The sequence below is a fragment of the Hippocampus bargibanti genome, linkage group LG22 (genome assembly GCF_051943395.1).
Source record: "Hippocampus bargibanti isolate YZ-2025 linkage group LG22, ASM5194339v1, whole genome shotgun sequence".
Lineage (NCBI taxonomy): Eukaryota > Metazoa > Chordata > Actinopteri > Syngnathiformes > Syngnathidae > Hippocampus > Hippocampus bargibanti.
The window spans coordinates 5,924,056-5,946,655 of record NC_142755.1 but is presented as its reverse complement, the minus strand read 5'-3'; the positions used below and the strand labels follow the sequence as shown (position 1 = coordinate 5,946,655).

The window sequence follows — 22,600 nt, the reverse complement described above, 5'->3', positions numbered from 1 at the left end:
TTGTCGTGTTCTACGATTATATAAATTATAGTTTTCTTAGTCTAAAATATGTGGTGTACAAAGAAATTGACATTTACATTACTTATATAAGTCAATATGTATTGTATGTTGTTTTTGTCTCCTGCCAAAGTTTGAATCATACACAATCTTCCTTCCAAAATATATTGAAATTGTAAAATGGTGCCCGGGATACCAGGAAACTGTTATAATTAAAATTGCCATTTATTGTTATCCATGGGCCATAATTACAAAAGCATGCATTTGTTGACAGTGTTTCAATTCTTTCTCGAGTCACTGATAAGTATCCAAAAATGACAAGGTTCCATGCAGAATAAACCACTTTTTTTTTTACCCACTTAGCCCTCTCCTTAAGATGAGTCGTCGACACATTCGTTTATCCAACAATTTTCTTCAGAGACACCATACAAAGACAAAACACACATTTGTTTATCCACGCCCCGGTCCTTCAAAAGTACCTTCAACCCCAGCAAACAAAAGAACATGTAGTGTGCTATTCTTAATATTGTTTTCACGCATAAGCAACATAAAAAAAGAGCTGCTGACATGCATCTGAGCTGACTAAGACGTACAGATAAAAAACAGGGTGACACCGCATGCCATACAAAGAAAAGCAGCCCCCCCATCTCACAATCACCCTTCCATCACCGCATCCGCCTCCAGACTGCTGGCGTCCCGTATTTGTTGAATATAGGTGAGAGATGAGGGGCGTCACTCTTGGCAGCACATTTTGCAGCTAAAGCTCGACAAGTCTCTACTCGTCTTGTTCGACAACCTTTGTCTCCGTCATGTACTTGTCAATCAGATGGAGGGGCACGCCACGTTGCATGAGTTCGTAGAATGTGAACCCTCCTGCGGTAGGTGGGGTGGGGGACAAGAGAAGACACTCGTGAGTAAGTCGGCAGGGACGGACGGAAATAGTTGCATCATAAGGACGCTGTCGTTTGTCCCATTTCTTTTCTGCTTTGTATTCGTTTTTCGTCAGCTACAATAGTCTGTCCCCCAAAACTCCCAATTCAGGCTTCAACACACTGATCAGAGTTTACCAAAAATGCTTTTAAAGTGCCACAAAGTCACAACTTGATTTTTCAAATATTTTATGCTGTGTTTAACTTCCTTTATGCTTGTGTGACAGAAGAGAAGACGACGCAACGGCGGAAACGGCAGAATGTCTACACAGCAAGATCCCTTTAACAGTAAGCTGTTTAAGTATTCATTTTTCTAGATGTTTATTTTAATTGGGATTTCAAGTTCCAAGTACAAAGTAGAACTGAACTGGGACACAAGTTGACCTTTCGTACATACTTTGCCCAAAACCGTGTCATCGAGCGCATCAAAGGCCCGAAAAAAATATTGTGTTTTGCACCATAGAGTCACTGTTTTTCGGTGCTCTCAAAATTTAGCTCATGTTTTCTCAGAAAGTCAGAAAGTAAAATAAATGAATAAATCAAATACGGTTTGTCAAGCAATTTACTTACCTTACGTTGTCCGCACACAACACAATATGGCAACCAATAAGAAAAACAAAAACTGTTTGAAGTAGTCCAGCTATGAGGCTTCATGCAAATCCCGTTACGTTAAAATGGCCGCCGTTTTTTCCAGAGGGGAATTGGGGGGTGGGGGACTTCCTGCGGGTAGAATCGCAGCTACATTCCCAACCAGCAATTCAAATTTAAGAAGCAGGCTGACGGCGGGTTGCAAAATGAATGACATAAGCTTCATATGCCGGATCCATATGAAAGCTTACCTTTTGTGAGAACAAACAATTCATAATTCTTGAGTTTGGACTAGGGGGGAAAGAGAAGAGAATATGGGTTAGCAAAAATGTTTAAATGGTGTTATATGTGTGCACCAGGGGGTGTCCCAACAAGTGATTACTGAGCTCTTTTAATATGAGGAGTTAAACAAGTGAAAAGGGCACCGCTGTGGATAAAAAAAAAATGCTGTCGCGTCAAAGTAATGAGGATGGAACTTTTTATAATGTTAAAATAAACACATGAAATGACATTTAATTGTGTACACTACCTTCCGGTGTCATTAGCGCAGCCTTACCGTCATAACATTAGCTCTTTAAAAAAATGGCAATGTCGGCAAAACTCTTGATACCTAATGAGATTAGCTTGCGGTTAACCGTGTTACTTACTGTATATGAAAAAAGTAGCTTGGCAAAGATGCGATCATTGCCAACCAATGAAAGCATATTGTATCTCTAATTGTTTTTTTTTTATAATCCATTTTGGATTGAGAAAAAAACAACAACACATGGTAGAGATATAAATACGCTTTTCATTGGATATGTTGCTCAATTGCCTTGAGGACATGAGGCCCATTTATGCTTGTAGCAACAAGCATACGCAGTCACATTGCATAGGTTGAATCGCAGGGCACTGTGTTAAATTTCCCCCCACACATGAAATTGAAACATTGCAAAGGCAATGCATCAATAAATCATGTAGTCTCAACAATGCCCCCACGCCATACCCCGGATTGTCCACAAAATTTGACCTACTTTGACATGGCCTCCTGGGGTTCTTTTTTAGATCATTGACTAGTTTTACGAATTATTATTTTAATTCAAAGAGATTAACTCGAGCCTTTAGAAACTGCGGGAGTCCATTCCGCGTCCACCCTTACCTTTGACCTCCAGTTTACATTCCACCTGGGCTTCCCCCAGGTCGTTGATGGCCTTGCAGGTGTACATTCCCCCATCATAAGGGCTGGGTTTCCTAATTTCCAGGGTGCACACACCCTGGTTGCTAAACATGCGGTAGCGAGGGTCTTCGCCAATGATGATTTTGTTCTTCATCCAGGTCACTTTGGGCTGCGGCAAACGCAACCGCGGCGTTAATGTTACCCGAGTCATTTTTACTTGTAGCTATATCTACAATTCCTACCTTGGGGTGAGCACGGACGCTACAGTTGAGGGTGGTGTTATAGCCGGCGATGCCAAACGTGTTAATCAGCGGCTGCGTGAACTTGGGGGCCTCATTGAAGTCGTGGTCATTGAACTCAAAGATTTTCAACTTCATGTCTGGGGGGGGGATTGCAAGAGTAAATGAAAAGGGTTGTGCATGGTAATGACTGGTGTCAGGTGTGCAATTGATTGACTTGGTAATGAGGGAGAGACAACTACCTTGAACTAGTCCTTTGTCAAAAAAATAAATACATAAATAGTAACTCCTACCTTCTTTGACGATGAGGGCAGTTTTCCTGGTTTGGGTGGCTGACTCGCTAAGTCCACACATGTTCTCCGAATAGACCCTGAAGTAGTACTCGTTCCCTACCACAAGCTCAGTGATAGCGATGGAGGTGCGGTGATAGTGCTCGATGCACGTGTACCATTCCTACGTTCAGCGCATGAAAATGTGTTAATGTGACGGACCACCAACGTGGATTCCTCCCAACTGTTTTACCATCGTCTTCTTGTCCGCCTTTTGAATGGTGTAGCCTGTGATTGCAGCGTTGCCATTATCTCTGGGTGCAGTCCAGGTCAGCGATACATTCTCTCCCCAGACATCTTCGATCGTTACAATCTGAGGTGGCCCGGGTAGATCTAACAGGAAAAACGACCCAGAGGTTTGCCATTGAAGATATCCCTGACGTCCTTGTTTCCTTACCGATGATCTGTATGTCGATCTCAGCGGAGTCCACATGGTTTTCCACCTGCACCTTCATTTGATACTTCCCGGAGTGACTGCGTTCTGCTTTGCGGATGAAGATGATGCTGTCACAATCCGTGTTTCTGATGCTGACGTGGGCAGGATCTATAGGTTGACCATCCTTGAGCCAAGAGACTTTCGGCCTGGGTTTTCCCTAATGGATATTGTCACGGGGATATGTGAAGAATTGTTTTATGGTGCTTTCAAAAAGAAATGACCGGACTTTAACGCTTTACCACGAACGGCACCACAAGGTTGACTGTTTCCCCGACCCTTCGAGTGTAAGTCTGCTTCAGATGTCGTGGGACACGGATCTTGGGTGGTTCTGGAGGAGGACGATGATCACAAAATTGAATGCATCACTTGTCTTTCATAAGCAACTTTTTGCTTCCATCATTTAAGAAAAAAATCTTACCAATGACCTCCTTCACAAGAATTGCATGCTGGGTGTTCCGCGGAGCGCTGGCTCCAGCAGCATTGATGGCCTTGACTCGAATGAAGACTTTCGTATCGGGTTGCAGGCCCGCGATCGTGTATCTGGTCTTGTCTATCAATTCCTTGTTGGATGGTATCCATTCATCAGCTGTCAATGAAAAAACATTGACTTTTTCCACCCAACCTCAGCTATTATCAAGGACAGAGTCCCAATTGTGGGCGAGTGGGCTTTCTTACATCCTTCAAGGCAGTACTCCACCAAATACCCGTCGAGACCAGCAGCCCCAATAGTTTCCGGAGGACGCCACTTGATGGTCACCGATGTATCAGTCACATCATCCACCACCAGCATGGTGGGCTCACTGGTCACAGCTTGGAGGATCCAAATACAGCTTGTCAGACTTTTGTGATTGCGACAGCGTGCACCAATGAGATCGACGCCTCGCAGTCTGCCGGCCTCTGCTCTCTAACCATTCTTTATTCAAAATCATTTCACTCCTACCGGACTCTCTCATGGACCTAATCTCCTAAACCTGTAATCCGCAGATGAGTTGGCAGTCACTCTAAAGACATTTTAATATCTTCCAAAGCTGCTGCTTGAACAATGGAGATCTCAGTTAAATGCTTTGGACGTTGGCGAAACCAGGATGCAACAGCTGTGTGCCCGAGCTTCCCAAGGACACATCGCATACTTGGATTCAACCTGAACTCTTGAGCCAAAAAAAAAAAAAAAAAAAAAAATGACGACAGCCTCGTAAAACAAATTAGCCCCCAGTGATATTTTTGTGCTCTAGGAAGCTGCTCTATCGGCAGCTGAAAAATTGTCGCAACGGACGTTCAATGGGTCGTTTGGGCGACTTACCAAGTGGAGTAAAAGGTTTGGACGGTTCACTAGGCTTGGACACCCCAATGGCATTGACGGCAAATATCCGCACTTCATACGGCACACCTTCGATCATCTTCTTGGGATCGTATGTAGTCTCTTTGATCAGGTCAAAGTTGATCCTCATCCATCTGGAGCTCTGCTTCTTTTTTCTCTCAATGTAGTAGCCTGAGAAGGGCAAGCATGCTCGGTTTTCGGCCGCGACGTCAATCTAGCGAAGTGGGCCCGATGAAGTTTACCTAAAATTGGTGAACCCCCATCGTATTTGGGTGCCTCCCACGTCATAGTGCACCAATCACCTCCAACCACGGGGACCAAAGGAGCTTCTGGAGTATCCGGGATGTCTGCATAAAAAGGAAATCCTCTTAAGTTTGAGAGATTCTTCAAACACACGCAATACTTTAATAATTTATTTTTCCAACTCTTACCGACAACCTTCAATTTGATGTGAGCCGAAGCCTCTCCAGCCTCATTTTGAAGGACTAATTTATAGTTCCCTGTGTCTTCGCGCTCCGTGATGTCAATCGTCAGACTCGTCTGATCCACATACGTTTCAGCTCGGACGCGATTGCCCGACTCTAGAATAACCTGAGACAATGACATGTGGGTGTACCAATGATTGCAAACATCCTGAAGAGCCATCAAGCCAGGCTGCGGACAAAAAATGGATACTGACCCTTTCCCCTTTCATCCACACCACCTTGGGGGCCGGTTCTCCACTGATGGGGATCTCCAAGCGCAGTTTGTTTCCAGCCACGACCGTCACAGTGTTGTCAACGAAGTTCAAACCTTCCAGGTGCACCCTTGGAGGATCTGAAGAAAATTTTCATTATTCAGTTTATTTGTGTTCACCTGTGATCTGAGGCTAAATGGAGCATACCTATGACATGAACCTTGGCGGATAGACTCTGCGAGTACCCGTCAGGTACAAAAGTGTAATCTCCAGAATCGTGAAGGGATGTTGATTCAATTGAAAGTTCATGAACTCTGAGAAAAGGAAAAAAAAAACATAATGTACAGACCTTTTATTTTTTAATGTCTGAAAATGAGCTCATACTTATGTTTGTGTGTGATGGTGATGCGGTCATTTTCTTGAATCAGTTGTCCATTCCTGTACCATCGACCCGCAACGTTTCCTGGGGAGATCTCACAGCGCAGCTTCAGTGGCTTGCCCAGCATCACTTTTGTATCCTCCAAGTCTTGATGGATCTTCAGTGGTTTCACTGTGAAACGGGAATTCGGTTCATCTCATCTTGGCTCTGAAATAAACAAGCGACTTAAGAACCTGTGTTGACATACAGTCAATCTGCACACGAGCCTCCGATGACCCCCCAGAAGCCATGACGGAGTACGTCCCACTGTCTTCGAGGGACGCGTCGTCAATGACCAGGAAGTGTTTGTTTCCATCGCACTTGACTCTATATCTGGATCGAACCCCTGTTGGAACTTCGACGCCATTCTTCATCCTGAGATAAGGAGCAGCATTCAGCGGTGGTTCCGGAAATGGATGTGTCTGTATAGTTCTTCTCATCATCTATTCCGCAAGCTTACCATTTAACAGGGGCACCTTCCTCCGTCACTTCACATTCCAGCTCGATCCGCTCATTCACTGTGGTGTTCACAGGCTCGAGACCCTTCACGATCTTCACTGGCAACTCTGCGGAGGGAAAATTGGGATACATGCTGAAGCCAAGACCCATTAAAGTTGACCAAAGTTCTCAATTTTCCTTTCTGACAGTACCTTTGACAAAAAGCTCTGTGGAACACTTCTCGTCTCCTGCCGCCACGGAATACGCTGCATCGTCATTCATCCCGCAGTTGTTGATTACCAGGATCCTTTGCGTGCCCTTGTGCTCAAATATGTACCTAAATGCGATCCAATCGTTAGCTTGACTCAACAACTCATCACGCTCTACTTTCATTCTAACACGTCAAACGACTTGCTCAACGTGCATAACGTACATCGGATCGGACAAAAAGCAAATTCCCCAACACTGGACATGAAAAAGAAAACTGACACATGGATCAACTTACTTCCTTTGACTTAAGGTCAGCGACGGTGCCAGAACAGGACCGGAGCACGCAGAGTGTGCAAGAAGTGATTATGGCGCATTGGAAGGAGAGCCATGACATGACAGACAGACAAGTAGACAGAGAGACATCATGCCTGGGGGGGCGTGATAGTCAACTCGAAGAACAACAGGAAGTCCCAGTGATGAAAACCAGAACACAGCAATAGCCTCCCAAATGGCTTTAGCTTGGCATGGCTTTGGCATTGTTTCTTTCCAAATTGAGGATCAAATGGATTCCCAGCCACCCCCTGCAAGGAATTACCACCTTGAAATGTTTCCCACGAGAACCCAAAACGCAAACATTGGACCTTCTTGCCAAAGCCGAGCTCAGTTAAAGACCTCTGTGGGAGGTACTGCCCTTTCCTGTGCAAAGACATCCAAAATGCAATGAAACTTGATCGAACATTGCGATTATCACTCAAATGTTGCTCCACAGTCATGGGAAGTCTTCAGAGCCACATTGAAGTCGAGAAGGGACCAGTTTCCGCAAATGAATAGCATGGCGTGAAATGCGCTTCATTTGCGTTTCGGGCCGACGGCGGGAAGGATACACAACAAGTGACGCGTTCACATACTTGGGACTGGGACGGATCTCGTGTCCGTTTTTGTACCACTTCAGGTCCACCGTGGGATCAGTCAAATCAACAACCAGGCGGAGCTTGCTTCCTTTGTCCACCTGATACGCAGGTTCCAGCTTCTTGGCAAAGGCTGAAATAACAGCACAATTTTGTCACCGTTGGTTCTCCCTGGAATTCCATCTGCTCGATGAATCACTCCGTTTTACCTTCACTCTTTTTCTCCTCTTTGGGAATCTTCTTCATTCTGCGCAGCAGGCCTCTCAGATCCGTGATTCCATACATGAAGGCGATCTTCTCGTACTCATCCGGGCGGGCGTTCTTCAGGATCTCCCACACGTCCACCTCGGGAGTGTCGTCCTGTATTTTATGCTCCCTGGGAAAGGTGTGGGATAGTGCGTCAGGACCATTCATGGGGTAAAATTTGTAACATGTCTTGAGGAATCGGAACTGTAACGAAAAATTCTGGAGGGTACAATCCTCCCCCTGTTTCCTCAAAAAATGTTACATGAAGGGATGGGCTTCATGCAACGCCTTCCCGAGTTTGCTTCTACCTTGACGATGATTTTTTTTCTTCTTCTTTTTTGGGATTTAAGAAAGGGGCCATGAGTAATTTTGACCATCGGAATTTCTAAAAAAAACGGTCCATCAGACTGCACCAGTTTTGCCAATCATCTCATGTGGCTTTACTCTCCTGTCATTCTGTTGACTGCGCTTCTGTTTTCTTGTGCACTTATTCCAAATGGAAATAAATCATTCTTGCCTGCAACAAACATTGAACTAGTATTCCTTCTATCTGCCCCATAAAAAATGATAAAAAAATATATTTTTTGTTTTGAAAACATCGATCCAGTCATTGATGCGCACATCGTGTCAGTTAGAATGTTGGGGGTGGTTGTCAATTTACGTTTGTTATCCTGGTTAGTAAACTCATTAACCGAGCATGAGAGGCGCTTGCGTTAGAACATTCCATCACTTGCGTCTTTCTTGGACATTTTTCCAAATGTCTGAAAGTTAGGAGGGATGAAAAGCATCAGACAATGTTATTCTATACGTGACTGTTTATTTTCAGGCAATTACGATGTGGAGAGACAACATTAAACCCGAGTGTATTTGCCTTACATTTCCCCACGCGAAATAGAAGAATAATGTAGCGATAACACTATTTTCCTGCATCATTTGTCTGTGGCTCGCTAGTGTGCATCTTCAACGACGGCAAATGCTCCGAGACCATTTCCACCGTTGCCGACTGCAAATCAGGAGCCGTCAGAATGCTGCTTTCAAAAATGAAGTGTTACCGAGCTACCATACGCCAACACTCTTTTGCTCGTCCAATTCGGCGAGCCATCCCCCCAAAAAAACGCGCCCGCCCTGTCATGCTGAAGACTGCAAGATTAGCGTACTCACCCGCAGTCAGGGCTAATGCTTTTAGTACCTATGGTTTTTTGCTCTACTGACCTTTGTTGTCTGAACGTGTAGGGGGGGGGAGAAGAAGAGACAAGCCCAAAATAAATGATTTCACTTATTTGGTCGTGTCTTGTGTTGAGCATGAGCTTAAAGAAGCAACATTGCGGTTATTATGAAGCAACCAAGAGAAGTGCTTTGGACATAGGCTCGCCATTCTAAAAGGGTGGCGTCATGAATCATTTTTCAAAGGAAGCCAAAAGAAGCACATTGGAAAACCAATACCGCACAAAAAGGGCAACATCCACTCGGCGTCAAGGCATATGATTCTCACCTATGCTTAAGGAGAGCGCTAAAGTCAAGCTCCCCCGCGTCATCTTGGCCTTCAGTGCTGTTGTTAACAGGGAGAGATTAATAAGGATTTTGTGAAAACAGTCACAATGGAAAACAATGGCGAACGAACCAACACAAAGCTGACGCTCAATCAACGTATTAGCTGTGAGCTAACAAATGATTGGCGCTTACACAAGACTCTGGCTTACGTCTTTGGTTTTTAGGGGATAAGAAAAGGTGGCTTGTGTAAGTCTTGCTTCCCAAGCGACATTGCCGTAGCGTGACGGTGCAACGCCACCCGGGGTTTGCTTTGTATTGCCTTCAATCCACATTGTTTGAGGGTGATTTCAAATATCAAACTTGGCCTTTGATTACGTCAATGCGATTGAGTAGACGGTCGATTGCAATGACTGCATCGTTCACAATCAAATTGTGTCATCCTTGTATGCGTTCGCAAGATTGTACCTTTGCGTTCCGCACTCAACACACCCTCCAAAAAGGGTGTGTCTTCTTGCATTACCTCCTTTTGAACGCCGATCGAATATCAATATTTTGTGATCCTCCGGATTCTGAAAGACAACGGCAGACGTTCACCGTCACTCGTTCCGTTGTCCTTGCGTCTTGCGCTTGGACCGACCTTTGACTTCCAGGTCGAAGGAGCAGCTGTCGAACTTGTCCTTGTAGCTGACCTCACACCTGTAATTGCCAGCGTAGTTCTCCTTGGCCTTGATGATCTGCATCTCAAAAGTGTGGATCTGCCCGAGTAGACGCTCGTAAGATGACGTCAGAGAGCAACTAGGGGGCTGGGGGCGATTCTCACCTTGGTGTAGCGATCGAAAGTCTCTTTGAGCTGCAGGTGCTTGCCCGTCTTGCTGGCTAAGTCCATCCATTTTCCCTTAAACCACTTGACGGTAGGTTTTCGCAGAAGGTCCTTTGCTTCAACTTTGGCGACAAAGGTGATGTCCCCACCTTTTGCGTACAGTCAAAATGACAAAGACATTGTCGTCAATGCTATTTTTTCCCCCCACTATGTCACTTCCCAAACAGAAATTTGGTCCTCGACTTTAGGCGTTTGACGTCACCAAGTCAATTTCGCTCACAGTTAACCTTTAGCGTTTTTTTTTTCCCTCTGTGGATAATGCTTACCGACTGTCACCATGCCGCTCACAGGTTTTTCTATTAGCAGGGTTGACAGCGGTGGCGTCTCGATGGGTTTTTCCAATTCCTCCGGAGCTTGCGATTCACCCAACGACCACACTGGTGCACATTAATAACATACGGTTGTACATGTTAAAAAAGGAGACAATAGTTCCATCGTTCATTTTGGTCACCATCAGTCTGAGCCCAGTAACAACCGACTTTTGCGCTTTATAGTCTTACCCCACAGACTCACACAAAGACAGGACCACACACACCCGGACACATTTGATCACCTTGACCGGCGGCGGAGGTAGCAGCGGCAGTTTAAGCGACATTGAAAGCATGAAGTCAACGTGAGGGAAGACGAAACTTACTTTGTATGACGTCCAATAAGGATGACTTAAATGAAACTGACACGTTACTCTCGATCCCCTAATGCGTGTAACAATATCAGTATTTTCTAGTGACTGTGACTACCACTCCATTACCTGAATCTTTTCTCCCAGTGGAGGTAACAGGGACGCTATCATCTAAATAAAGACAAAGAGAGGTTTACAGCACATTGGCGAGAATAGTCCTGTAAAGTCCGCTGGAGTAGCACACGCCAACACAATAAAAATAAACGTCAGGCGATTAGTTGGGTTTTTGGGCTAGGATTCTATCTGCTGTTTGAAGGGGACTACTCAGACGGGGCAAAATTGAAAGTGTAACTTTGAGTTAAGAAGGTGACTGTTAATCTGTTAGCAACGAGACATCCCCCATTTGTCTCCGTTGTTCTACCAAAACGTATCCAAACACATCAAAAACATGTCTACCGGCATGTTTGCTACGCTCTACATCTTTTTGTGATTTAGTGATTTAGAGAAGGCGACCACGTCGGGAAAGGCCGTCATGGGACTGAACAGAGATATCTTACTAGGCAGCTCAATTGAGAGTTTCTTGAGTGAATTGGCTTCCTCTGTGAAAAAAAGCACAGTCATCGCGGAAAATGATCAGGGCACGCTCATGTAAACAAGTCGGGTTTAGCCACGTTGTCCTTTACATTTATTCCTCTCGGCTCAGCGGTTTTTGGAACACGACACACCAAAAAGGAAATGTCACTAAAATGGCATTGGGTGAAGTCCTCAGCCTCATTCATACACCTTCAATATTAAAACATATACCGCGTTCGTCCCTCATGAAAGTCATGCTAACCGTGGAGCGTATATTTTCCAACCTCAACCTCTTTTCCTTTTTCTATAAGGTAGGCCATCCTCAGGAGAAAAAAAAAAAATAGCCGTGGATTTTGGATACCAACCTGCAGGGGTGGATGGAGGCGGACTAGTGTCTGTGACGCCGTTGTCATCTGCAATAAAGGTGTTGGTTGACATATATACCCACCGAGCGACCACTGTGCAAATCCGTCAATAGCAGGCAAGCCGGGGGGAATGTTGAATGGACATGCACCCCTTGAGAGCAAACCCACCCAAAAATGCCTGAAAAATGCATGTGGCGTGAGATCCTAGTTTGACTTTAATTATACTCATTTCTGCTATTGTCACACATAATATAAACGCATAGAAAAGTGCTTCTCTGATTCCATTTCCTCAAAAAAATATATTTTTTTAAAATTATAGCTCATTCACTGCCAGACGACGTGCAAAAATGTGCCAGGGTTTTTGTCATTTTCACTCAAATTGCAGCACCCACAGAATATTGAGTTTTAGGACTACATAAACATTCAATACAGTGTTATGAACCTTATACTCTTCTTTCATCAGAAAAAAATAGTTAATTTTTAAGTTATATGGCTCTGGAGTTAGCTGAGCTTGAAATGTGGGCGGCTCAACAAAATACAATAAATACATATCAATTTATATCACGCTTTGAACGTCTGTCTAAGCTCTCAGTCGTACAGGAGTGGTCCATCGATGAAAATGTTTTCTTGCTACCAGCAAATTTTAGTGCGCTGATGAAGCTTCTCGGATGAGGAACAAAACATCCGACACCTTCATAGAAGTACAGATGACGGCTGAAAATAAAATACATAAATAAATAGCCAAAGCTGTAACAAAGCGCTGCCCCCCTTGCGGAAGGGAAAACACATTGCCAGAGGTCTGACCAGCGCTTTATCGAAACCCACCGGCAAGAAAAATCTAAACCTGAACAAATTCGGGAATGGCACTCCACGTCACTTTTTTCAATTCTCGAATAAATTCAGGAATGGCAGCGAATGAGTTAAAAATTGTTCTTTCGCAATTTTTTTGGGGGTGTTGCGGCAAATCAGAATTGGAATTTCACTTGTCAAATTGAGCTGCTTAAAAATAAATGAAGACATTTATTTTTAAGCCATATTCTTCTGATGCGTTGCCGACAAAAACAACCCCCCGTTGCAACCATGTTGCTCCACAGCTTTGGCCAACGTTTCTGGAATTCCTCCTCCTAAAAAAAAAACTCACCTTTTTTTGGTACACATTGCAGCTGTATGTCTTTGACGACTCCAGTTTTCGACTAAATACTTTTTGTCCATTTAGTTTTAGGTATTTGACACGTCATCCCTACCCACCGCTTCCCCTGAAAACTCCCACCACGACAGCGCGCCCGTAGTTTAGCGTGTAGCAAGCATCATAACAAAAGAAATACAATAAAACGTCTTCACAGTGAAAAGCGTCAAGCCGCGGGACAGGTGCAAGGGAGAGCAGCACGGCCACAACAACAAAGCGCCGCAATCATACCCCCATCCCGCAAAGAAGCCGCAAAGTGATTTTTTTTTTTTTAAGTCAAATTAAATACTTGTGAGGGCACACCTCAAGCCAACACGGTGACGTGAGTTGTGGGGAGAGGGTGGAAGAATTGGGAGGGGGAGAAGAGGGGGGGGGTAGTCACAGTTACCCACCTGGGGGTGGAGAGACCTCCAGGGAAATCGCAGGGAGGAGCGGGGCACCGTTACTTTCGGGTGCAACACTTTCTGAACATAATGTGACAAATAAAGCGGCGCATGGATTGGGATCAGCACAAAGCTTTTTTTCTTCTCCCCCACACCCCCAAACACGTGTTGTGTACACCAAAGACACAACCGCACGCAAAAATACACATACTGGCAGGTGACACGCATCGATAGCTGAGACACAAGACAAGCAGCAACAATGTCATTAACGCATACGTACGCATGTCGATTTGAATTCCTGACGTTCAAATGATCGCAATAATGGCGTCGTTTGCTAACGTTAGCGTCGGTTATCACATATTCATCTTTCTGTCACCCATTTGAGCTGTTAAGTGGTTGTTCTGCAAAACGTCTGATAGAGAATAGACAGAAAAGAAGATATATCTAAAAGTCCCATGCTTAGTTGGCCGCTGAACACAAGGCTCACAATGGAAGCACAAAAAACCTGGGGTCAATCTGAGGTGAACAGACAGCCTGTTTACATCATGTAGGAGATCTGGCCTTGAACTAATTTAGTATTTTGTAAACTCCTTCACCGGAAGAGCTCATGAGCTGGATTCCAAATTTATTATTATTATTTTTACAGTAAAGTCTCGTTATATCGATATCGGATATATCGATAGTCCTGGTTATATCGATACTATTTCTATGCACGCACGGAGAAAATTACATGCAAACAGGGTCGGATATATCGATAGTCCCGGTTATATCGATATTTTTTCGGACTCCCTCGAATATCGATATAACGAGACTTTACTGTATTATTATTATTATTATTATCATCATTTGCCAGCTGTTTGTGATCTATTGGCTATCTAGCTAGCTATCCACTATCTAGCTGGCTGGTTATCTAGCTGGATGGCTATCTAGCTAGGTATCTGTTGGCTATCGATTGGCTAGCTAGCTAGCTTTCTATCGATTTAAGTTATTTCCGGGTTGAGTGAACGCTGGCGCGTGTGGCTGCCGCTGCTCACCCGCAGAAAAACTTATCCTATGACTGTAAGGTGACCTTGAGTGTTTTGAAAGGCGCTTATAAATGTAATGTATTATTATTATTATTTTCATGGAAAGGACAACCTATTAAAATGTCTACGTTCTGTTGTTTTATGGACATTGATGCTTGGGATGTTCAGGGGCGCTGTATTCAAATTCAAATCAATTACATTAGCATATTACTTTCAATAAATAGCTTGGCAGAGTGCTGCAGAAGTTGGGCATCGGTCATAAATAACTGCCGGCAGTAAAAAACAATCTTCCTGTGTTCCAGCCTTTGTTCACAGTGTCCGACCGAACATCTCTGACAACGTCACTGTGATATTTTTAGGCCGGCTTTCGCAGAACTCCTCCGAGCGTGAGCCTCAAGATGCTGTGGCTCCAAGGTCAAATCCCAGCGGCGGCAAAAAGCTCGCCGCTCGCCACTCGCCGCCCAGTCACCGCCTGCGCTCGCGTAGGGCGGCCCGGCGCATCAGCTGAAACAACAGTGAGGGATCAGCTGAGGAATGTCAGAGATGCTGACAGCTCGGTGGTCGTCACTGCATGGCGCGGCGGCCATGTTGTCTCCAAAAATTAGCAGATGTTGTCTGCTCATCTCTTGCAATGGCTGCAGTTCATTTCATTTTGTTGATGTAGACATTAGTAAGAAATATGCTATGTCTATTCTCTTTGTTTTACAATAGCTATCTGGCTGGCTGGCTAGCTATCTAGCTAACTAGCTATTAGCTATCTATTGGCTTGCTAGCTAGCTTTCTATCTATTTGTCTTACTAATCGATTTGATTTACATCCGGGTTGAGTGAACGCTGGCGCGTGTGGCTGCCGCTGCTCACCTACAGAAAAAGACATTATTAGCTCCTGTATTTTGTTTTTCTACTTCTTTCTTTCCTTTCATAACTTTGCTGCTGTGTTACTTCCTGGTAGAGTGAACGCTAGCGCGAATGGCTGCCACTGCTCACCCACACAAAAAAATCCAGTGACTGTAGAGTGTCCTTGAGAGGTGCTTAGAAATTAAATGTATGATTATTATTATTTCTAACATATCAGAAGCCTTTGTATCATAATGTACTTTAAAAAAAAACTGGTTCGAATTTTTCTGTGTGTTTTCCCCTCGTACTCCTGACTATAAATTGTCTCTTATACCCTCCTGTGATCTACTAGTGACCAATCCCGGGTATACCTCGCCTCTTACCCCAAAATCAGCCCACCCATGATCCTGAACGGCTTTTAGTACTCGAAAATGGATGGATGAAGCTGTCAATCTTACTCCCTCAAAGATATCATCTCCATCACTGACCCCCCATTGGGTGAGTTATCCATAGCTAGCTTTGTTTTTGTTGACCCAACCGAGGGATATGTCTGAATTTGAATATGAATCTGTCTGATCTGTCGTGGCAGGGTGTGAATTGACAACCGGGTAGGGGGGTTGGACCCGTCATTGACTGCTCACCTTCTGGCTGCACGGTCGCCGTCTCATCTGAAGGGGAGAAAAGAAAGGAGATATCCATTACAAAACACTCGGTAAGTAAACGATACGCCACGCGCTGACCTATATTGTTAAGCAACTCCTGACGGTCTTAACTGATGTGGTGCCCCTGTGACAAACCACTTGTCCAACCACGCTATGAAGCATTGAAACATTGGAAATAAAGCCTTGTACAGCTCAGTTCCTCGCATTGTAAAACACCAAATTTGTGAAAGGCGACCTGGCGCTTATAAATGAAATGTATTATTATTATTATTATTATTATTATTATTATTATTATTATGTTATTTTTTGAAGCTCAGTACAGTGATAACATTGGCTTACGAACTTAATTGGTTCCCAGACAGAGTGTGTAAGGCAAAAAGTGTGTATCCCAAAAAATAATTTCCCATAGGAAACGATTAAAATGGAAAATAATCCGTTTCCCAGGTCCCCATAAAACATAATTTTCTACTTTATAATTTTCTAAGTCTTAAAAATACACAAAATATACCCTATTTTATGTATAATTAATGTGATATGGTATTATAATTAAAGAAATAAACAGTACTGTATAACAAAGTTGTTTTATTTACAGTACCTTTGTGATGGTCGTTGATGGCTTGATGGAATGGAGTGGCTGGTTTCATCAGCATTAAACACTTGATGAGGAACATAACCTTCTTTCACTATCTTGAGGAATGATCCCTGGTAGGTGCTTTCACTGTGATACTTTTATCGGGTTCTTCATCAATCGTGATCTGTTCAGCTGGGTTGATAGCTTTTTTGCATCAAGTGTACAGATGGGTTGTTTGTGGAACCTGATTGATGGGATACTTTAACTTTCCAGCCTACACTCTGCTTTTGAACTATCAAAGTTGAAACTCTCACTGTCGTCGGCCTGTCTCTTTAAATTTTAATCCACCTCCCCTCACTGCTGCGTTCTTGACCAATCACGTGGCTTTAACCGAAGACTGGGGACAGGGAATAGAGGACAAAAACAGTCGGCTGCCATTTTGTTGTTAGAAGAACTGGCTCGTTCGTGAACGACACATCACTCATTGAGGCAGATCTGTGTCCGAAAAAAGTTTGTATGCCAAGGTAAAGTTCGTATGCCAAGGTAAAATGTTCATAAATTTAACATTTGTAAACCGAAAAGTTCGTAAACCAAGGGGTTCGTAAACTGAAGTATCACTGCACTCCAGTCAACGTTTAGCTTCGAAGATAAACACCTGCATAGTGCTAAGTAAGAAACCTGAGATGGATGAAAATGAGCCTCAGTGACCCTTTTCTGGCATGGATTCAAGTACAAACTTAACCCCAAAACCTTACTGTTCTCCTTAAGTGCCCAGAATTTCACACGGCAGATGCTTGGCGACCCGCAACGGGCCTACGCTGATCCCCGCTCCGTCTCTAGCACATTTGCCGATAAAAGTATCCTCTTTGGAGATCCACGTTCACCATCTCAGCTTCGGATATCCCCGAATTTCATGACGATTCCCTGTCAGCATTCCACCACCCAAAATTAGCCGCAACGCTCGCTTCCAAACAATGCGTTAGCTGGCCACCGCCGCGCAATCCTGCGGGGTCACATCATGCGGCCCGAAAGGAGTTTCGCCTCCATTGCCGCAGGGATAATGCGGGAAAGGTTTTGGTTTACCTCGGAGGTTGCGCGTATTCTCAGCTGTTGCCTCAGATGAGGCTCCAACTGTCAGTGTGTGAAATAAAACGTGAAATATCCATCCCGCCTTTGCAATTGGATGCGATATTCATTTTCAAGAAGTCACATGAAAAATACCGGATCAAGTGGTATCAGTGCCGCTAGCTTCTCGAAGGAAACCCAAGACAAAAGGAGCTTAAGACGAGGACAGTCGTGGAAAGTGTCTGGGCATTGGGTCAAAAGGGGTGGCTGCCCTTTGAGTGAGGTATAAAGTAGCTGTGGGGTTGTCAAAATTGGTGCTTGGCCAGTGCGCGTGCATGTGTTTTTCAGGGGAGGGGGTGGAGGCTTGGGTGTCAGTGGAGGGAGATGGCCGGGAACAAGGGATGGGGATTAAAAGTGAGCTCATTCCGAACTATTCCAGGGACAAGAATCTCTGCCCCAAGAGTTACTCTGGCGACCCATCATCTCCTGTTCGGCATCCGAAGTAGGCGGTGGATTGGTGGGTGGACGGCTCGGATGTCTAAAACAACAGCTGGTCGGACCCATTTGAAGAACAATACTTTTTCTGCGCGCATTTACAGTATCTCCCGCGGGATGTGACGCTATTTATGGCTAATGCTGCTGCCTCTGAAGGAGATAGGGAGACGCGCAAGCCCTAGTGGAACCGCAACACACGCAGGACCGACATCCTTGTCGCCGATTGTCAATTAAGAGAAATCCTATCGTGGGACATTACGCAAGCCAAAACGGAAGCTTGTGCAAATGAGGCTAGCGGCGACCTCTGCGAGGATTAAGCACCAATCTTCCCAACCAATTTTCTCTGAAGAATTGATCACATTCAAAAGCCTGTAAATGAGGCTTTACTTCTGCAATCCGCTTTTAGTACAGTACAGTACAGTAAAGTCTCGTTATATCGATATCGGATATATCGATAGTCCCGGTTATATCGATACTATTTCTATGCACGCGCTGAGAAAATTACATGCAAACAGGGTCGGATATATCGATAGTCCCGGTTATATCGATATTTTTTCGGACTCCCTTGAATATCGATATAACGAGACTTTACTAGTTGAATGACCACCTCGGATAGCTCATAACAAGGCATCATCATTTGGATGGAAAATATTTTTCAAGCTATTATTTTGACTGTGGAAAATATACAGTAAAGTCTCGTTATATCGATATTCAAGGGAGTCCGAAAAAATATCGATATAACCGGGACTATCGATATATCCAACCCTGTTTGCATGTAATTTTCTCCGTGCGTGCATAGAAATAGTATTGATATAACCGGGACTATCGATATATCAGATATCGATATAACGAGACTTTACTGTATTTATATATCTACGTCAGCTGCTGATGCATTAGGCGAAATGAATACAATCGCCTAGTGACAGACAGACACGGATTCAGCCGGAATGTTGATGGACGTGATATGGCAGAGGACAGATGTCGCCGTTCCCAAAAGTGAGGGCGGGACGACGGGATGCTTTTTAAAGGAGGTGTCCAGTTTTAAAATGCACTTTGTCGTAAATCATCTGGGAGACAACTGGGAACAAATTGTATCGTCGATCCAAGAATCGCCCCCCAACCTCCGAAACGACGTTTGAATGGTCCATGCGTCGTCAATCATACGACATTAAAAGCATGACGATGCACGTATATTGCCCCCCTTTTGCTTTTCGTTGCCTCTAAAACGGTCCTCTCCGAGGCTTCTGCACACCTACCTTTCTTTGTGGGCTCTGGCATCTTGAGCCGCGTCCCTGGAAGACTGTCAGGTGGTCAACAACAACAACAAAAAAAAGTGCAGCTTCCGAGACGTTGGTCTCAACGGGAGGTCCACCGAGCGACGGGGGCGGGCGGCAGGTAGAGCGTTGGTGCACTCTCACGAGAGTGATGGAAGACTAGCGGAGCGCAGGGGGTACGTTTTGGAGGTCTCGTCAGGGGTGGAGGGGGCGGAGGAGAGGAGGAACGGTGACCTGATCCAGGATGGGAACATGGCTTTCAGGCCTTATATAGATCGATGGCATGCTCCACCTCTCCCTTCTGGTGGAAAAGTCAAGCTCTGTCTGGCTAACGGTGAGCATCACTGTCCTCTTAAGCCATTTGCTGCAATGCCAGCGTTTTTGGACAAGGCGGCGCAAAGACAACACATAGCCGTTTTCTGTCATTTACACCTAAAAGTTGGGGCGCACTTTTGTTCATGCTCACAGGAAAAATAGACCGGTCTTGAAATTTCACCAAGAAAATATGTCTTTGATATGCTTTTCCAAACGTCACTCGACACTTGATTTTCTTTCACATGCATCCCTCCCAAGCGGCCCTTTTCGCCGTATTGTCAAGGATTCCTTTCACCGGTGGCTTTCAAGATTTATTTATAGCTGACGGATGGTCGGCGTACGCGACTGAAAATAAACTACAGTGCCCAGGCTGACCCTCCCTAGCCCCCCTTTGCATATAATCAGGGGCCTATTTGCGGCAACTGTAATTATTTCTGCAGATTAATACTCTTAAAGGGCAACCGACGTCACATTTTTGTTTTTTTAACTGACATCAGAAAAACGTTTTATAGCATCTAAAATACCCAAAACATGCAGTATGATATTTTTATTCAAATGCAAAACACCAATAAAAATGACTCAAAGGACAACCGACGTCTCCGGACAAATTGTGTCCATAATTTGAAAAATAGCTTCAAATGACTTCTACTGGGCGTATTTTAATTTGATTCCACCGCATATAGATATATTTTACGTTTTAAGACTCGCGCTGAACATTCAGGAAGTCTTGTTTTTGAGTTGGTGACGAGTCCGTGCGTGACGTCAGAAAAGGACCGCCTCCTCACCGTAAAAAAGACGCATTGTAGCGTCTTTCCATCACGTCAATGTTTTTTTTAAACCATGTCTTACACGCAAAAGCCGCCAGCAGAGGGAGGCAAACTCCATGGAAGGAATGTATCAGCCTGTGGAAACGGGCTGATTCAATCCTCACCGGAGCTGGTCGCCATTTTTCTGCCTCTTTTTGGGTGAGACATTCCCCACCGCCCGTTTGCCTCAAAATGGCCCAAATAAATTCTTTAATCGATTGCAAACATGTATGCTTTGCTCATCAGGACTATTTGAATCATATTCATAACTGGAGGTGTAACAAGAAAGCATATTCTCCGAATCTGAAGCCATTGTTTTGATTCACAATCAATGCAAGACGTCTTGGCGTGACGTCATGAAATGGGGGCGGGACTTTCTGAAAATGCCCAATTCGCAGCTCAATTTTTTGCAGATTTTGGACACTTTAAGTCATTTTTATTGGTGTTTTGCATTTGACTAAAAATATCATACTGCATGTTTTGGGTATTTTAGATGCTATCAAACGTTTTTCTGGTGTAAGTTAAAACTTCTTGTGCCGGTCCCAAGCCCGGATAAATGCAGAGGGTTGTGTCAGGAAGGGCATCCGACGTAAAAGCTTGGCCAAAACAAACATGCGGATCAAACCTCTAAAGATGGAGGACACTGATTTGCTGTGGCGACCCCTTGAAGGGAAAAGCCGAAAGAAAAAGAAGTTAAAAAACAAAAAAGTGACGTCGGTTGTCCTTTAAAGTTGGTTGTCCCACGTCTTGCATTGCTGAAGAATAAAAACAATGGCTTCAGATTCGGATAATATGCTTTCTTGTTACACATCCAGTTATGAATATGATTCAAATAGTTCTGAAGAGGAAAGCATACATGTTTGCAATCGATCAAATAATTCATTCCGTGTCATTTTGAGGCAAACGGGCGGGAGGGAATGTCTCACCCAAAAAGAGGCAAGAAAATGGCCACCGAGCTGTGAGGAATGAATCAGCCCGTTTCCACAGGCTGAATTATTCCTTCCATGGAGCTTGGACTCCCTCTGCTGGCGGCTTTTGGATGTAACATCAAGGTTTTCAGATAAACAGTACAGCAAAATACATTGACGTGATGGACTGCTACAATGTGTCTTTTTGTCAGTCAGGGGGTGGACCTTTCATGACGTGAGGACTCGTCACCAACTCAAAAACAAGACTTCCTGAATGTTCAGCGCGAGTCTTAAAACGTAAAGTATAGCTATATGCTGTGGAATCTTATTAAAATATGCCCAGTAGAAGTCATTTGAAGCCATTTTACAAATTATGGACACAACTTGTCAGACGTCAGTTGCCCTTTAAATGTTTCCACAGGGAGACCGTCTGTCTGCCAGGAGGACGGAGACCCCGTCGATTTCTTGACAAACGCCGTCTGGCGGCCCTTCGCCTTCGGTGACACGGCGGATTTACGATAAAGCCATTATTTCAGATGACGCGCCACAGCGCGACGCCACATGCCAGGTATGATTTTTAATTCGGTAGGGGGGTGCGAGGCGCTCACCCCATAACAACAAGTGAAAAACACGCCATCATCAAAAAAGAGCAATTAGAAAATGTCAAAGATAATATGTATTTATTAAGTTGACGGCATGTGGCCTTTCTTGGTCACACTCGGCACCCCTCGTTGGCCCATTTATAACTGGAGGTCCTGTGTGAAATGCTGGGCTTAAGAGTTGGGGGGGATGGAGGAGCAGTATTTGGTATTGCCGGCAATGCACCGGAGAGTTGGCATCACAGGAGTGATTGAGCCATGAGGTCAGAAGCTCACCAAAGGAGGGCCGGGTGTGGGGTGGGGGTGTAGGGGTCTTCAGTGCCGGTCAGATGGACTCTAGTGACACCTTTTGGTTCAAGCAGCAAAATGTTTTTCAATTTTTTGGGAAATGACTATACAATCTCGAGTTGATATTTAAAGGACAACCGACACCTTTCGGACAAGTTGTGTCCATAATTTGTGAAATCACTTCAAATGACTTCTACTGAGCGTATTTCCCAAAGATTCCACAGCATAAAGCTATATATCACGTTTTAAGACTTGCGCTGAAGATTCAGGAAGTCTTGTTTTCGAGTTGATGACGATGCCTGACGTGACGTCACGTCTGGAACTTCCCTGATCGAGAAAGTGACACACAATGCATTTTAGGTACAGTAAAG

The 22,600-nt window shown here is 44.4% G+C and overlaps 1 protein-coding gene across 6 annotated transcripts; it reads right to left on the bottom strand.

Moving 5' to 3' along the window:
• Positions 1-203: 203 nt before the first annotated feature.
• Positions 204-19,513, bottom strand: mybpc1 (myosin binding protein C1). Of its 6 annotated transcripts, XM_088988411.1 has the most exons (32): positions 19,296-19,512; positions 15,888-15,914; positions 13,395-13,466; positions 11,817-11,864; positions 11,436-11,477; positions 11,008-11,049; positions 10,526-10,636; positions 10,200-10,348; positions 10,017-10,134; positions 9,900-9,948; positions 9,381-9,437; positions 7,852-8,018; positions 7,643-7,775; positions 6,737-6,861; positions 6,547-6,652; positions 6,295-6,461; positions 6,053-6,218; positions 5,876-5,982; positions 5,672-5,808; positions 5,424-5,583; positions 5,235-5,339; positions 4,975-5,163; positions 4,350-4,484; positions 4,093-4,260; positions 3,914-4,002; positions 3,636-3,831; positions 3,432-3,571; positions 3,203-3,362; positions 2,913-3,049; positions 2,653-2,839; positions 1,766-1,805; positions 204-870 (listed from the first exon to the last, which is right to left on the bottom strand). In XM_088988411.1, exons 1-31 carry the CDS (start codon positions 19,315-19,317, stop codon positions 1,786-1,788), a joined length of 3,531 nt encoding a protein of 1,176 aa, XP_088844537.1. In that variant the 5' UTR covers positions 19,318-19,512; the 3' UTR covers positions 204-870; positions 1,766-1,785. The 6 variants fall into 6 exon arrangements, with proteins under 6 accessions (XP_088844537.1, XP_088844535.1, XP_088844536.1 ...); XM_088988409.1 differs by lacking the exon at positions 1,766-1,805 and having other exon boundaries at positions 19,296-19,513; XM_088988410.1 differs by lacking the exons at positions 1,766-1,805; positions 11,817-11,864 and having other exon boundaries at positions 19,296-19,513.
• Between the last annotated feature and the right edge of the window lie 3,087 nt (positions 19,514-22,600).